This window comes from Pseudochaenichthys georgianus, unplaced genomic scaffold (genome assembly GCF_902827115.2).
Source record: "Pseudochaenichthys georgianus unplaced genomic scaffold, fPseGeo1.2 scaffold_672_arrow_ctg1, whole genome shotgun sequence".
NCBI classification, from domain to species: domain Eukaryota; kingdom Metazoa; phylum Chordata; class Actinopteri; order Perciformes; family Channichthyidae; genus Pseudochaenichthys; species Pseudochaenichthys georgianus.
Genome location: NW_027263226.1, coordinates 87397 through 104582, shown reverse-complemented (window position 1 = coordinate 104582; position 17186 = coordinate 87397). Strand labels below are relative to the sequence as shown.

Below are 17186 nucleotides of genomic sequence, written 5' to 3'. Positions count from 1 at the left end.
TCTTTAAAGTAGAGACACTACATACTGATATGCACCTGAACATCAGCAGGAGAGGACTCTTTAAAGTAGAGACACTACATACTGATATGCACCTGAACATCAGCAGGAGAGGACTCTTTAAAGTAGAGACACTACATACTGATATACACCTGAACATCAGCAGGAGAGGACTCTTTAAAGTAGAGACACTACATACTGATATACACCTGAACATCAGCAGGAGAGGACTCTTTAAAGTAGATACACTACATACTGATATACACCTGAACATCAGCAGGAGAGGACTCTTTAAATTAGAGACACTACATACTGATATACACCTGAACATCAGCAGGAGAGGACTCTTTAAAGTAGAGACACTACATACTGATATACACCTGAACATCAGCAGGAGAGGACTCTTTAAAGTAGAGACACTACATACTGATATGCACCTGAACATCAGCAGGAGAGGACTCTTTAAAGTAGAGACACTACATACTGATATACACCTGAACATCAGCAGGAGAGGACTCTTTAAAGTAGAGACACTACATACTGATATACACCTGAACATCAGCAGGAGAGGACTCTTTAAAGTAGAGACACTACATACTGATATACACCTGAACATCAGCAGGAGAGGACTCTTTAAAGTAGATACATTACATCCTGATATACACCTGAACATCAGAAGTAGAGGACTCTTTAAAGTAGAGACACTACATACTGATATACACCTGAACATCAGCAGGAGAGGACTCTTTAAAGTAGAGACACTACATACTGATATACACCTGAACATCAGCAGGAGAGGACTCTTTAAAGTAGAGACACTACATACTGATATACACCTGAACATCAACAGGAGAGGACTCTTTAAAGTAGAGACACTACATACTGATATACACCTGAACATCAGCAGGAGAGGACTCTTTAAATTAGAGACACTACATACTGATATACACCTGAACATCAGCAGGAGAGGACTCTTTAAAGTAGAGACACTACATACTGATATACACCTGAACATCAGCAGGAGAGGACTCTTTAAAGTAGAGACACTACATACTGATATGCACCTGAACATCAGCAGGAGATGACTCTTTAAAGTAGAGACACTACATACTGATATGCACCTGCACATCAGCAGGAGAGGACTCTTTAAAGTAGAGACACTACATACTGATATACACCTGAACATCAGCAGGAGAGGAGTCTTTAAAGTAGAGACACTACATACTGATATACACCTGAACATCAGCAGGAGAGGACTCTTTAAAGTAGAGACACTACATACTGATATACACCTGGACATCAGCAGGAGAGGACTCTTTAAAGTAGAGACACTACATACTGATATACACCTGAACATCAGCAGGAGAGGACTCTTTAAAGTAGAGACACCACATACTGATATACACCTGAACATCAGCAGGAGAGGACTCTTTAAAGTAGAGACACTACATACTGATATACACCTGAACATCAGCAGGAGAGGACTCTTTAAAGTAGAGACACTACATACTGATATACACCTGAACATCAGCAGGAGAGGACTCTTTAAAGTAGAGACACTACATACTGATATACACCTGAACATCAGCAGGAGAGGACTCTTTAAAGTAGAGACACTACATACTGATAAACACCTGAACATCAGCAGGAGAGGACTCTTTAAAGTAGAGACACTACATACTGATATACACCTGAACATCAGCAGGAGAGGACTCTTTAAAGTAGAGACACTACATACTGATAAACACCTGAACATTAACAGGAGAGGACTCTTTAAAGTAGAGACACTACATACTGATATACACCTGAACATCAGCAGGAGAGGACTCTTTAAAGTAGAGACACTACATACTGATATACACCTGAACATCAGCAGGAGAGGACTCTTTAAAGTAGAGACACTACATACTGATAAACACCTGAACATCAGCAGGAGAGGACTCTTTAAAGTAGAGACACTACATACTGATATACACCTGAACATCAGCAGGAGAGGACTCTTTAAAGTAGAGACACTACATACTGATATACACCTGAACATCAGCAGGAGAGGACTCTTTAAAGTAGAGACACTACATACTGATATACACATGAACATCAGCAGGAGAGGACTCTTTAAAGTAGAGACACTACATACTGATATACACCTGAACATCAGCAGGAGAGGACTCTTTAAAGTAGAGACACTACATACTGATATACACCTGAACATCAGCAGGAGAGGACTCTTTAAAGTAGAGACACGACATACTGATATCTGGATACTAATGATCACGTTTGATTCAATATAATCAAACATCTTTCTTAAGTATCTTGGAAACAACAAACACAAGACAACACAAATCATATTTGAGTGTTTATTTTTATTCTACACTTACAAAAATGTCAGGTAATAAAAAGTAGTTGCTATACACCATAAAAGCAAAATATAAAAACATTGTGTTGCCATCAAAAAAATGAAGTACAGTATTTTTTTTAAAGCATAAAGGCACATGTTGCTCCCTTGAAGACTTCTTACTGTATTTACACAACATCCTAATCCTATGTGGTTCCTCTTTTCTTTTACTGGCTTCACACCAATTTGAGTGTATGTACAATCACACACACACACACACACACACACACACACACACACGCACGCACGCACGCACGCACGCACTCACGCACGCACACACACACACACACACACACACACACACACACACATTTTCATTTTTAGAAACTTTTCACAGCAATTAAAACAGATTGTGTCAAGTTTTCTAAATACAGTCACTAAAAATAACGAAGGTGATGCCGGATACAAAATCACTTTGAGGCACATTTCTTTTTTGTATATACACTTTTGTAACTCCCTCATTAACACATCGGATACACAGATAAAATTAGAGATACATCACTTAAAGGTTTGTTGAAGCAAGTACATTGATATTAGGTGTTTTTTTGTGACATTAAAGGTCCCATGTCATGCTTTTCCGGTTATCACCCGTCCCCTTGTGTGTTATGTAGCTTTTTCTGCATGTGAACGGTCTGCAGAGTCAAAACCCCTCAGAGTACACCCTGTAGCGAGTAAAACTCTAACACAGAGAAGACCTGTCTGCTGCCCCAGAACGCCTCGTTGGAGATTTCTCTTTTTACATTTTTTTATTCCGGGAACCAAGTGACGTAACGACGACCCCTCCGTGGATTGGTCAAAATGGACCAATCCGTGGAGCCGTTACGTTACGTTAAGTCCGCGGACTTCCTCACACACACACACACACACTCAATCTTTTCTCAGCTGCAGCTCTGCCGATTTCTCCTTCCTGAGACGGCTGGACGCGGCGAGGCTGTGAGTCGGTGTGTGAGCACACACACAAACTCCCAGCCAGGCCAGGTGTGTGTGTGTTCGGGCTGGGTTTCGGGCTGGGTTTTGCTGTCTCGCAGACGGCCACTGGGCTCACAGGGAGGGGGGGGGGGTCAGGAGCTCCAACCAGCCGTTTAGGACGGAGAGTGAATACACAGACTATACAGAGATGCTGTGAGAAACCAATGTGAGTTTGGAACATTGAACAATATAAATCTATTCTAGTCGACCTCAACAATGGAATCATGATCAGTACATGGGTCCCAACCTGAGCGATTTGGTTTCACTCTCTGCACCCAGAGTATTTTTGATACAGACGCTCTCACAGAACCACTGCTGTCCAGAAATTAGAAATAAAAATTGCACTTTTTTAGGATTTTAAACAACTAAATCACTGATACATGGTGGGGTCAGCAGATCCTCATGAATGCAGTGATGTTTTGCAATCAAATCCATATACATGTGTATGGCAGTCTGACATCAATGTCCCATCCTGTCCGACCGTATCACTGTAATGATAAATATTGTATTTTTTTGGATGCTTTAATGTATGTAGTTATGAATTTTGAAAAGTAGTAAAAGTGGAAAACACTGCTGGCCATAATTGGCGACGTTTTTTTTCTCCCATCCATATCTAAAAATGCCTCGGGTTTTCTCCCCCTAAGTACATGCAACACTTATTGCTGTTAGGAAATTGGATATAAATTGGATAATGGAGGGGATGATTTCGAAAACACTCACATACGCTCAAATAAAGGCTGAAAATAAGATGATTACACATAGAAATAAAACAACAATACAAGAAAATGACAGAACAAAATAACATTTCCTCCAGTGTACAGTGAAGATTCACGAGGGGAGTCTCTTTCTTCAACCCAAACAAAGATAGCCGCCAGAAAAATCATTAAATGAATGTAAAACGAGGCATATAAAAAACATGTTTGATTGGATATTGGAAATATATTTGGATTCTCCAAGGGGCCTTTGATTTTATTCTTACAAAACACTTGAAATGTAACCATCAGTGCAAACTTTTTAAAGTATAACAATGACATGGACGCGGGAAGGGGGGGTGCTGAGGTGGCTGCAGCACCCCCATCTGCGAGGCTCCACTAGCACCCGCAACCCCCAGCGTGGCGCACCTACAGTGTAAGCATGTCACAGTTTGTCCGTTGCGATGCTCCACGAGCACCCCCCCCCCAGCGCGTCAGTTTCTCCGCTGCGAGGCCCCACTAGCACCCCCCCCCAGCGCGTCAGTTTCTCCGCTGCGAGGCCCCACTAGCACCCCCCCCCCACCGCGTCACAGTTTCGGCGCTGCGAGACGCTACTAGCACCCCCCCCAGCACGTCAGTTTCTCCGCTGCGAGGCCCCACTAGCACCCCCCCCAAGCGCGTCACAGTTTCGGCGCTGCGAGATGCTACTAGCACCCCCCCCCCCCCCAGCGCGTCACAGTATCTCCGCTGCGAGGCTCCACTAGCACCCCCCCTCAGCGCGTCACAGTTTCGGCGCTGCGAGATGCTACTAGCACCCCCCCCCCGCACCCCCCAACTCTGACTGACGTCCCACGTCCCTGAACAATGACAAAAGAGGCTTAACCAGAGGCAAGTTTTTTTTGTTTTTCTTCCAAATGGAGCCAGTAAAGTGTTATGAATGTGGGTAATCTCTATTGTTGTCTTAACTCATAAAGATGCCAGGATGTTGACACCATCTAAGTGTGTGTGTGTGTCGGTGTTTCATCACACACACACACACACACCACACACACACACACACACACACCACACACACACACACACACACACACACACACACACACACACACACACACACACACACACACACACACACACACACACACACACACACACACACACACACACACACACACTCTGAAGTGTTTCTGCTCATCTGGAGATCTCATCACTTCTCAGCACATTGTTCTCTCCATCTCCATCTTGTCTTTCTGGATTTCTTAGCCCCCTTTTTCCTCTCTAACTAATGTTGTTTCCCAGGGCTGCGCTAAACAGGAAGTGAGCACAATGTGTTGGAGAGATAACATGGACAGGAAGGGGCGGGGCTTAACTCCAGATGGACAGGAAGTCAAGTCCACTGTTTGGATTTCAGCTGATTAGAGAGGGAAAGATAATGGGGGAGGCAAACAGGGAGAGAGACAGACTGAGAGTGAGCTGCTCTAAAGTATGTGTATGAAAACCCCCACAGGAAAACATTTTAAAGGGCTTCCAGCTATTGTGTCCGTCAAATGGCCGTCCAAGGAGGCCGGAGTTTTAAAAGAAAACAAGTTCAAGTCCAAACAAAACAGAGTAAACGGGAGAATAAATAAACGTTATTCTCTAAACTGCTATTCACTCGACATGTCTTGAGGATACATGGCTGTGTCTTTTGAAGAACAATGTATTTAAATTGACAAATGGACTGTTTTAATTGAAATAGGTGCCATTTTACAGTGATTTAAAGGTGTAAGCACTAACAATAAGTGACCCTTTTCCTTTATGACCTTTTATAAATGATGAATTCAGTCAACATGTCCCTTGGTATTGTTCTGCTCTACTGCCTTGCCTTGGAAAACAAGCGTTCAATTGTATCTGATAACCTTAAGATGTAATGTAAGAGAAAAGCCACGATAAAGCTCAAACCAATAAGTGATTAAAACATATAATTCAAAACTATTTTGTTAATTAATTCAGCGTCTGCATTGCTTTTCGGACATAATGCCCGACATTTTCTTGCTTCCAGCTTCTGAAATATAATTGTTGTGACTTTTTTCCGTTTAATCTCATTGGAAGATTTACATTTTACAACAACAAAATGCATTAGAGGATACGTATGGGTCCAAGGAGTGTCTTTCATGGATAACTGTATAGTTTATACCACATTGCTGCTGTAAAAGTGTAGAAACTACCCTAATAATAACTAAATAAAGTCGTTTTTGACGAATCCCTAAGCCATTATAAGTGAGTCTTATTGTAATATTGGACGAGCTACATGAAGACAGAGTAGTGTTTGAATGATAATCAACGTTTTTCTATAAAAAGTGCTAAAATCCTCTAAAGATTGGCATGTTTTTTGTAGAGTTTTTGTCCGGACAGTAGCCAAAAAGGACGAGAGGTTAAAGCTATTGAAGCCACCTCAGAAGCTCCTGACACTCCGTGTTTCCGGAGTTTTTCCGAATGACTTTTGTTCCAGTAGGCCTCAGAGAGTTGGCATTTCATTTGAACAATAAACCGTGATGATAGGTTCTGTCAAATAAAACCCCGGGACCACGCTGTAATTCTGTCTGAGCAGCAGCAGTGGAGCCATTTCCTCTCAGTCTGTCTTTCTGATGGTTTCCTCCTCTTAGATTGACTGGGAAAATAACCCCAAACATTCCTATTATAGTCAGTCATAAGGTTTCTACTTTAGAACAGCGGTCCAATTCAGGAACTTTGTCTTACAACTCGTCACACCTTAACGTCAAGAATGCTGCGATATTGCTTCAAGAGAAATGTAGTGGGAAGAGGGAATATCACAAATAACCCACTGGACATCACAGACTGATAACTCTCCGTGAAGATTTGGTTTCTTTATCAGAAAAAAGCACACACACACAACCGGCCCCCCTGCTGTGATCAAACACTCGAAACCTCTTTGAGTTTTTAAACTCTTGTGGAAACGTTTCACCTCCAACAATAAACCCCTCAGGCGGTTCGTATTTACAAGTCAAATCAGATCAAAAGTCAAATCACCTCGTTCTCACCGTGTTCATGACCCTTTTGTCAGATATAAAAAAAACATCAAAGATTGAAGAGATTACAGGCCGTCAACACCGAAGACAAGACGGGTATATTATGGCAAAACCAACAAGGAGCTGGTTTGATTATTTTTTTATTTGATCATTTTGCATCCTCAATTTGATGGAAAGGGATATGTTTTAAACTTCCATTGATTCAGATGTCAATATGTGATGTGTGCTTATTGACCTACATTTACCCCATGTGACATATTTCCGGTTTCGTGATCTTGAAAAACGACGTTAATATTAAAACAAACTGGCTTCAAAAGTCCTACAATTGTGAATTTGAATGGAAATCAATGGCCTATAATCAGGAATGAACATGGTTAAAATGTTTAACTCAGTAAATGTGGAAAATATAATAAATATATGATATTTTTCTGCAGTTTTTGAGATATTTTTGTCCTCTGAGATTACATTTTTTTTTAAAGGGATGCACAAGGGTTAATATATAGAATAATGCTTAACCCTCCTGTTGTCTTCGTTCCCCCTTACTTTGGTGTTCTTAGTCAGATTTGACCGGTCCTGTTTTAACTGCTATCACATTAACACAAAAACCATTAATCATCACCACATTTCATTTAACACCCTTTCAAACTGTACATATTGAATCAGACTACTGGCACACATGAAGAACTGCAGTACATATACAAAGAATAGACACTGAACATGTATCGCGTGTGCCAGGTGTGATCCATGTGGGGGAGGGGCACAAAAGAGCGGGAAATGTGTCATTGTTCTGTGTGTGTGTGTGTGGGGGGGAGGGGGTGTGTGTGTTTTATCATCCAAAACTCAATGAAAGTGGTGATCAGCCATTTTATATGTTCAAATGTCTCCTGTGAAGGATGTCATGAAGCCTTGATGCAATCGAATGTAAAACAAAAAAGTAATGATTGATGAAAGTAGTAAATCGGTCAGATTTGACCCGAAGACAACGGGAGGGTTGAGTGAAGACTGCGTGGTTTTAATGCAGAGTTTTTTGGTAAAAATAAGTCATGTGTCCATTTTAAGTTGTCCAAATGTAGAGAGAAATATGCATCATTGGTATATGTAGATAGATAAAGGTGCATAGAAGGAACAGACCCAAACATTTACCTGCAATCCAGTCAAAAGGGGATGCGAAATGGTTATGCACAAAGGAACTAAGACATTAATTAAATGCGAAATGACAACAAATAATCGGTATAACTGAGAAATAAATCTCCGGCCAGCAGTGACCCGATCAACCCGTCAATTATCCAACGTTAGCTCGCTCTGGAGCTTCATCCGAATAGACTAGGGTCTTCTCAGGTGGAATAAAAGGGTTATGGTGCAGAAACTTCACAACACAATACAAAAAACATCATCCTCCTCAGGGTGAACATCTCACGCTGTCACCATCGATCAATCCTCCTGCACACGTGTGAAGCAGTAACTTCTCACTTTCTCTCATGGCGTGTGATCTCTTTGAAGGAGGAGGCAAATGTCAAACTCGAAAAAGAAGAAGAAAGAGATCTCCAAAAAAACAAAGAAATTGAAGCTCTCGTACAGCGTCAAAGCCTGCTTCTATTAGTGTGTGAATGTGTGTTTCCTTGCATGCTTTTGGCTATAGAGTGGTGCAGGAATGTGCCCTTAAAGCAGGGAATGAGTCAGCATTTTACCACTTCCTGTTGCCTCATCTCGAAGTCAAAGTTTTTGTTTTACTTGTTTTTGGTTCGAAGCCAGAAATTAGGTCTAAATAAGACTAATAAACGTGATCAAGCTGAATATTAGCCACCTTTAGCTGAGTGCTTAATTAGTGTTGACGTGAAGTAATTTGACCGTGCTGTAGCTAGCGTACGTTAGCTTCTTGTTAGCTTCTTGTTAGCTTCTTGTTAGCTTCTTGTTAGCTTCTTGTTCCCTTTTTGTTTCGCTGTTTACCTCTGGAGATTGCATTTACGCTTTAAAAATCTTAAAAGTGGTCTCAAAACGTGGCGATATCCTACTGAACACAACGTGAATGCATTTATATTTCCAAATCTCATAAAAAAATCTGATTGCGCTTAGTAGATGGAGCTCCCTTGCGATGTTAACTTAAAAAATATGTCATCCCTGCACCACTCGTTTCGTGTGTGCATTTTGGCATATTCTGATCCACTAGAAGTCTCTATCTAGTATTGATGGTAGTATTCAGGTCCGTCCACGCCGTACAGCTCGGCGAGGGTCCTGAACCTCGGACCCCAGTCGTTCAGGAAGTCGTAATCCAGGTTGGATCCGGTGGAGGAAGTTCCCAAAGAGCTCAGGCTTTCGGCTAAAGACTCGGGACCCTCGTATCCGTAGACGTGCAGCGTGTCGTACGGAAAGCCGTCCCTGTCGTGATCCGCCTCGTCTTTCTTCACCTCGATCATCACCGCCATGTCGCCCTTACACGCTGTGGGTGGAGCGAGGTGGTGGTGGGGGGCGGGCTTCTGCACCATGGCGTAGAGGGAGGGGTGCTGGTGGTCCGGGTGGCGGAGCAGGGAACCATCGTGACAGGCGGAAGAGAGGATCGAGACATCGTAGCTGAAAAGAGAGAGGAACCATTGTTAGAGAGGGGCCTATCGTGCTTTTTGGGGGGGTTTTCCCTTTCCTGTAGTGTTTTATAGGTTTTAGTGCATGTCAATGGTCTGCAAAGGTTACAATCCATGTGTTTCCTCCAGAGGGAGTTTCTCTCCCACACACTCCCCCCCTGTAATAATCCTTTATGCTGTATAATTGACCGCATGTCATGGAGTGTAATAAGGTATCCGTAGACCTTTCTATGAGACAACTTTATTTACCCAACAGGTCTTCAGCCATGGTACATACATACTTCTAGATGCAGGCTTGCATACACATACTGCTCAGTATCACTCCACGCCACACCAGTAACATCCTGATAGCATTTGTGATCGAGGGTCTTTGAGCATGTCTTCTCTCAGTGATTGAGATGTCAAATGTTTTTTTGTTTTTTTTCATGTATTGTGTCTTGACATTTGTCTGTTGATGTTCCACATGGAGCTGCTGCAAGTCAAATTTCAGACTTGATCATTAAAGTATTATCGTATCGTATTTGTTTACTTCTGTAACATAGTGACATCCCAACGTGTATGTGATAGGGTAAGAGGCGGGACATCGCTAAGCGGTTGACCAATCACAACAGAGCCGGCCAGCTAACCAATCAGAGCAGACTGGGCTTGAGTTGTAGTCAAATTAACCATGTCTTGCCTGTTGGGAAACACATACTTTAGTCCTTAATATGACATTAAAAGCCAAATAATCAGTGAAAAATAGGGGAAAGTCCATACACTAAGATGATTGTATTCAATCTAATTTCACATAAGGAAGTGATATTTTATTATTTTAAAACATACGTTATTCAGAAAGCATCCAACAGAGCACATATTTCATATTATAGGAGCATACATTTCAATAATAATTGATGCTGCTTGTCTTTTACACTTTGCTTGTGTCCACCACTTTGCCTTCATGTCCTTTGACAGCAAACAGTGTGACTACCCGATCCACATCCCTACCCGATCCGCATCCCTACCCGATCCGCATCCCTACCCGATCCGCATCCCTACCCGATCCGCATCCCTACCCGATCCGCATCCCTACACGATCCGCATCCCTACCCGATCCGCATCCCTACTGTACCTGATCCGCATCCCTACCCGATCCGCATCCCTACCCGATCCGCATCCCTACCCGATCCGCATCCCTACCCGATCCGCAATCCCTACCCGATCCGCATCCCTACCCGATCCGCATCCCTACCCGATCCGCATCCCTACTGTACCTGATCCGCATCCCTACCCGATCCGCATCCCTACCCGATCCGCAGTGCGCATGTGCAAGATGGTCCGTCATATTGGACAACTCCATACGGCAACCCAAATAGGACACTTGACACAGACGGCTGCCCAATATGCATTGCGCAGTTTTAAAACTTAAACGGATGCCCGAGATTTTTTTGTAGTATGTAATTTTATTTTATTTGAAATAAAATGAAAGACATTCACAGTTAATGTAATTAGATATACATTATGAATGCCGTACATATTGCATACATTCATAGCAGTGGCGGACTGGCCATCGGGACGCTCGGGACGAATCCCCGATGGGCCAGTACTGAAGTGGGCCGGTCGGATAAGTCACTAGCACCCCCCCCGTCGACAATTTACTAGCGGTATCTACTTGCAGTACCGAGGTGGGCCGGCGGTACCGAAGTGGGCCGGTCGAGAGTCCCGGGCTGATTTTTAGTCCCAGTCCGCCCCTGATTCACAGTAAAAATGTCTTCAGTATGATAGCTGTCTAACATGACTGTAAATCCATTTCTCAAAAGGACCCAATAAAAAGAGTTGTTAAATAATATTGAAGTCCCGTTGTAATAACAATAACTCATCTCTCTTGGTTTTTTGAGTTTCCTTTTTCTGCTTTGCCAAACGCCACTGTGTCAAGTGTCCTATTTGAGTTGCCGTATGGAGTTGTCCAATATTGCGGACCATTTCGCACATGTGCACTGCGGATCGGGTCGTCACAAACAGTATGCTGGCGTTATTATGATGGTGTGTAGGGATTATGTGGTGTTAGTACTGTTTGAATATGGATAGGATTAGATTCAGATGAGATTAAACTTTAATCATTTCTTTTTCGCAAACTGGGTCATCAAATTGACAGATTAAGCAAAATGATATAAATATTGTATATCAGAGAGGGTTAATATATGCGTTTGTGAAAAGATATAAATAATAGCGCTAAATCAAATAAGAACATTAATATAAAGAACTATTAACTACTAATAATAATATTAAAAATAAAAGAATATAACAATAAATAATAATTCTATTATAATAATAATTTCAAATTAATTATATAATCATATAAGCAAAATATCAATATAAAAACTAAAAAGATATCAAATGTAATGTAGAAGAAAATCCCTTTATTGTTTTATTTCTAGATATATTTCTTATAATAATTACACAACAATAATAAAAGTGTTTTTTCTTATATATTTTGTTTTATTGACTTACCCATTAGTGTCCATCTCTCCTCCTCCCTCTTCATCGTAGGTGACGAGCTGCTCGTGAATCTCCCCGCTGTTCTTCATACTGACCAGAGAGTCCTTCTGGTAACGCTTCCTCATCACAAACAGGATCACGATGACTGGAAAACAGCGGACATTTTGTTTATTTAAAGGTCCCCTATTATACTGTTCTTCACTTTATTATAGGTCTATATATACAGAGCATGTCTCTGATTGGCTGAAACACCAAACGGATCATTGCAGCATCCCCTCTGTTTCAGCCCTGTTTCAAAAGTGCCGATTCTCTGTCTGTTACTTTAAGGCCCAGACACACCAAACTGACACCAAAGAACACGTCCCGACGGACCCGACGTCTTGGCCCACAGTCGCACTGGAACACACCGCAAAGACTTCAGCCGACGGCCAAGTAGCACGTACGAACTGCGCATGCGTGAGTGGCAATAACTCTCCCTACCAGCAGGCGGCGGTAGTGTGTATTCGTCATTCAAAAGAGGCAACAACCGGAAGACAGACTGCGTGATAACCGAGAGAAGAAGAACAGACTGCGTGATATAAACAAACAACAAATAGCGCTCCATGTTCCCTCGACAGCGAGAAGCTCACAGGGCTTTCCCGAACCTGAGTCGAGAGCTGGAGTTAAATGAAATCTCAGATTTTCCTTCTTAATAGTTTGTTTGGGTCCCTCACTTCCGTTTCGCTTCTCATGCACTGATTCGCTAGCTGAACAGCCAATCAGAGTGATCTCTTTGGCCGACGGCCTCCTGATTCAACATGTTGAATCGGCGGTGGAAGGTGTCGGAACGGCCGAAAAGACACGACGGTGCGGGAAACAACAATCTGAGTAGGGCGACAGGACGCTCATCGACGGCCTGACATCTATCGACATCTATCGACATCTATCGACGCCGAAAATCGTCCCGATGTGTCCGGGCCTTTGGATGAAAATAAGGAGCCACTCCCCACGCCCCTCTGAGAGATGTTTGGTTAAAAATAAGTCAATGGTGCTCTAGGAGGAGATTCAGGTGATAAGGGGGGGGGGGGGGGTGTATCTTGGTTGCTGATTGGCTAATGGTTACACAAGACAACACATCGCTATGACATCATAAAGTGAGCAAAATCTGATCAGCTCATTTTCAGACAGGTTTTTATAGAAATGGATCAAAAAGAGAGAAAATCTTTGTTCCTGAGACTTTCAGAGTCTCTTTCCACAGAGGGGACACATGTTGATGTAGAAGAGACATGGAGAAGAGGGGACACATGTTGATGTAGAAGAGACATGAAGAAGAGGGGACACATGTTGATGTAGAAGAGACATGGAGAAGAGGGGACACATGTTGATGTAGAAGAGACATGAAGAAGAGGGGACACATGTTGATGTAGAAGAGACATGGAGAAGAGGGGACACATGTTGATGTAGAAGAGACATGAAGAAGAGGGGACACATGTTGATGTAGAAGAGACACGAAGAAGAGGGGACACATGTTGATGTAGAAGAGACATGAAGAAGAGGGGACACATGTTGATGTAGAAGAGACATGAAGAAGAGGGGACACATGTTGATGTAGAGGAGACATGAAGAACAGGGGACACATGTTGATGTAGAAGAGACATGAAGAAGAGGGGACACATGTTGATGTAGAAGAGACATGGAGAAGAGGGGACACATGTTGATGTAGATTAGACATGAAGAAGAGGGGACACATGTTGATGTAGAGGAGACATGAAGAAGAGGGGACACATGTTGATGTAGAGGAGACATGAAGAAGAGGGGACACATGTTGATGTAGAGGAGACATGAAGAAGAGGGGACACATGTTGATGTAGAAGAGACATGAAGAAGAGGGGACACATGTTGATGTAGAGGAGACATGGAGAAGAGGGGACACATGTTGATGTAGAAGAGACATGGAGAAGAGGGGACACATGTTGATGTAGAGGAGACATGAAGAAGAGGGGACACATGTTGATGTAGAAGAGACATGAAGAAGAGGGGACACATGTTGATGTAGAAGAGACATGGAGAAGAGGGGACACATGTTGATGTAGAGGAGACATGGAGAAGAGGGGACACATGTTGATGTAGAAGAGACATGAAGAAGAGGGGACACATGTTGATGTAGAAGAGACATGGAGAAGAGGGGACACATGTTGATGCATTTTCAAGACATTCATAGCTATTGGTGCAAATTGAAGAAATCAACACTTTAAGAATTAGGCCAGGCAAACCTTAACAGCAAAGAGAATGGGGGCAAGACACAAAGGGAGGAAAGTGGAGCGCTAAGGAGGGAAGGTAGGAAACAGGGAGAAGGAAGCGAGGGGAAATTAGCAGTGGATGGTTGACGGTGTTTGAGGCGTTCGCCTGGAGCATGCAAACTTTAGATGACTCAACCAGAGACCGAGAGAAAGAGAACGAGAGGAGAGCATAACAAACAGGAAGTAAATACAAGTGGAGTTCAACAAGATGAGGAAGGAAAGGGAACGAGTGATGAGGAAATATGGAATTGCAAAAGAGAGAAAAGAGGAAGAATGCGAGGATAAGAAAGGCTTTGTTTTTGTTGAAGCTGCAGGAATTGTTTGCCTCTCTTCCGTCATGAGCAAACATGGAAGTAGACAAGAAGTCTGCAGAGGAAGGACCTCTGACGGGTCGGCAGAGATCTGAACCGCTAAGACTCCTCAAGCCAAACCCTAAACAAAGCAGGGTCAAATCTGAGAAGCCGTTTCTGTTTTGTAAAGGTATGTTGAATGAGGATGCTTTGAAGCTCTCGGTGCATGTGAGCAGTATATGTGGGAAGAAGACGTTTACAGTAATTATAATTATAAAGTCAGAAGCGAACCTGCCTGACAGACGGACGTTTGGGAATTTAGTTCCACGTGCACACCCTTGCCATGACATCACGTGCACACCCTTGCCATGACATCACGTGCACACCCTTGCCATTATACGCCAGCATTCGTTCTCATAATAAAGAACGTTGTTAAAAAGAAATCGAAGGTCAACGAACACAAAACACTTTGAGCACTAGATTCCACGGGTAATATGAAGACGTGGTTTAAAGAGTATCTTTGCACGTGTTGCATTTCTTTCGTCTTAACTTGAAGCTCTCGGCGTGGGGTTCGGTGAACAACGCGGCACTGAACCCCAAAGAGATCATCGTAGCCTTCTGGAGGAATACTACCGACCGCGCTCCCCTCCACATTAACGGTGAGTGTGTGGAGAGAGTCCACTCCTTCAAGTTCCTCGGCGTCCTCATCACCAACAACCTTCCCCGGAAGGACAACACCACAGCTGTCGTAAAGAAGGCCCAGCAGCGTCTGCACTTCTTCCTGAGGGTGCTCAGGAAGAACACCTTGGCCACTAAGCTGCTGCTGACCTTCTCCCGCTCTACCACGAGAGCCTGCTGACACACTGCCTCACAGCGGGGCACGCCAGCTGCACCGAGGCCGACAGGACGAGGCTCACCGGCTGCCCCCTCCCCTCCCTGATGGACACCTCCCGCTGCCTCAGAAGAGCCAACGACATTATCAAGGACAGCTCACACCCCGGCTTTCACCTGTTCAGCCTGCTGCCCTGCGGCAGGCTGAACAGGTGAATCTAGAGATGTCCCGATCACGTGATTTTCAAAAGATCGCAATCTGGAGAAAAAAAATCGGGGATCGGGAATTATTATTTTTATTTATAAAATATTTTTATTATTTTATTTAATGTTACAAAACAAAAATGTCAATGTTCACGTCTTAAAGTCATCCTGAGGACTTAGCTTTGGTTTAAAATGACTCAACATCATGTATGTGCTGCTTCTGTTGGGCTTGTTTTCAGACCTGGTTGCTTATTCCTCTCAAAGCTGGCAACAGAGTGGGCGCAGTGTCTAATAGTAGCAGAACGCTAACGAGAGGCTTCGTTCAGCTGGTGACTCGGGACAGAGAAAATGTCAGGAGTTTGGAAGTATTATAAAATTGAAAGCGAAGGCAGTGTAACAGCCAGATGCAATGTTTGCAAGGCGGAGGTTCCGCGTGGTGGAAAGAACAGAGCTACGTTCAACACGACCAATCTAATACGCCACCTGAGAAACAAACAACAACACGGCGAGTACACAGCGGCCACTCGGGTCACGGCACTGAAACAACCGACACTTTCAGAGGCTTTCAAAAGGAAAGAGAAACTGCCCCAGAACAGAGAAAAGGCCAAAAGAATAACAGCCAAGATAGCTGAATTCACCGCGTTGGATTAGAGCCGTTATCCGTTACCTTTTCTTTCTCTTAATGCATTGCATAAAGATCGGATCGGGAAAAATCGGTATCGGCAGATTGTCAAAATCAAATGATCGGAATCATTTGATTTAATTATTATTATTATAAATACATACCTACTATTATTATTTATTACATTATAGATTGTATTTGTATACCTAAGTGTGTATGCTGCGTGTATTTGTGGTCTTACGTCGTGATGTTTTTTGTTTTGATGGCACCCTTGAAAGGGAGAAGCATTCATTTATCTCATCGCATGCATTAAACGATTCTATTCTACTCTGACGTCAAGACGATAAGAAATCGGAGTAAAACAGACAGAGAAAAGTTTTGCCTCTTCTTGCTTACTCCCTGAATTCCAGTGCCCATAGAGAGGAGGGAATGAGGACAAGGAAGCAGGAGAAAGGAAGACAAAAGAATGAAAGGAAACCAATACGGAGACTTTGGGAGGGGATGAGGAGCGACGATGAGGAGGAGGAGACGAAGGGTGACATTAGATTAGGCCTGGAGCTCGGTCCCGATATGAACCACTTTCTCTCTCTGCGGACGGCCGCATCAGCCATGCCTTTTAGTCGAGGGTGAGCGGGACTAATTTAAGTTTGCCTGGGAAACCAACAGATTAATCTTTTACAACACATGCTCCGCAGTTTAATAAGCTCTGGAGATATCAGACTTAGAGACGTCTTTTTTCTCGCGTGTCAACCCCGACATCTTGTGAGAAAAAAGCGTGAATGGGGAGCGCGGTAAATTGCTTTGGGTCCTGGCAGATAATGGCAAGT

General features: G+C 43.2%; 1 protein-coding gene across 1 annotated transcript in view; it reads right to left on the bottom strand.

The window, feature by feature from the left end:
• Positions 1-7206: 7206 nt before the first annotated feature.
• Positions 7207-17186, bottom strand: part of cdh5 (cadherin 5) — a 63101-nt gene continuing 53121 nt past the window's right edge. Inside the window, exons 14-15 of the mRNA XM_034079635.2 lie at positions 12146-12278; positions 7207-9650 (exon numbers count right to left, since the gene is read on the bottom strand). Of these exons, the coding sequence (XP_033935526.1) occupies positions 9260-9650; positions 12146-12278 (524 nt within the window). The 3' untranslated portion in view covers positions 7207-9259. The remainder of the gene's footprint in view (positions 9651-12145; positions 12279-17186) is intronic.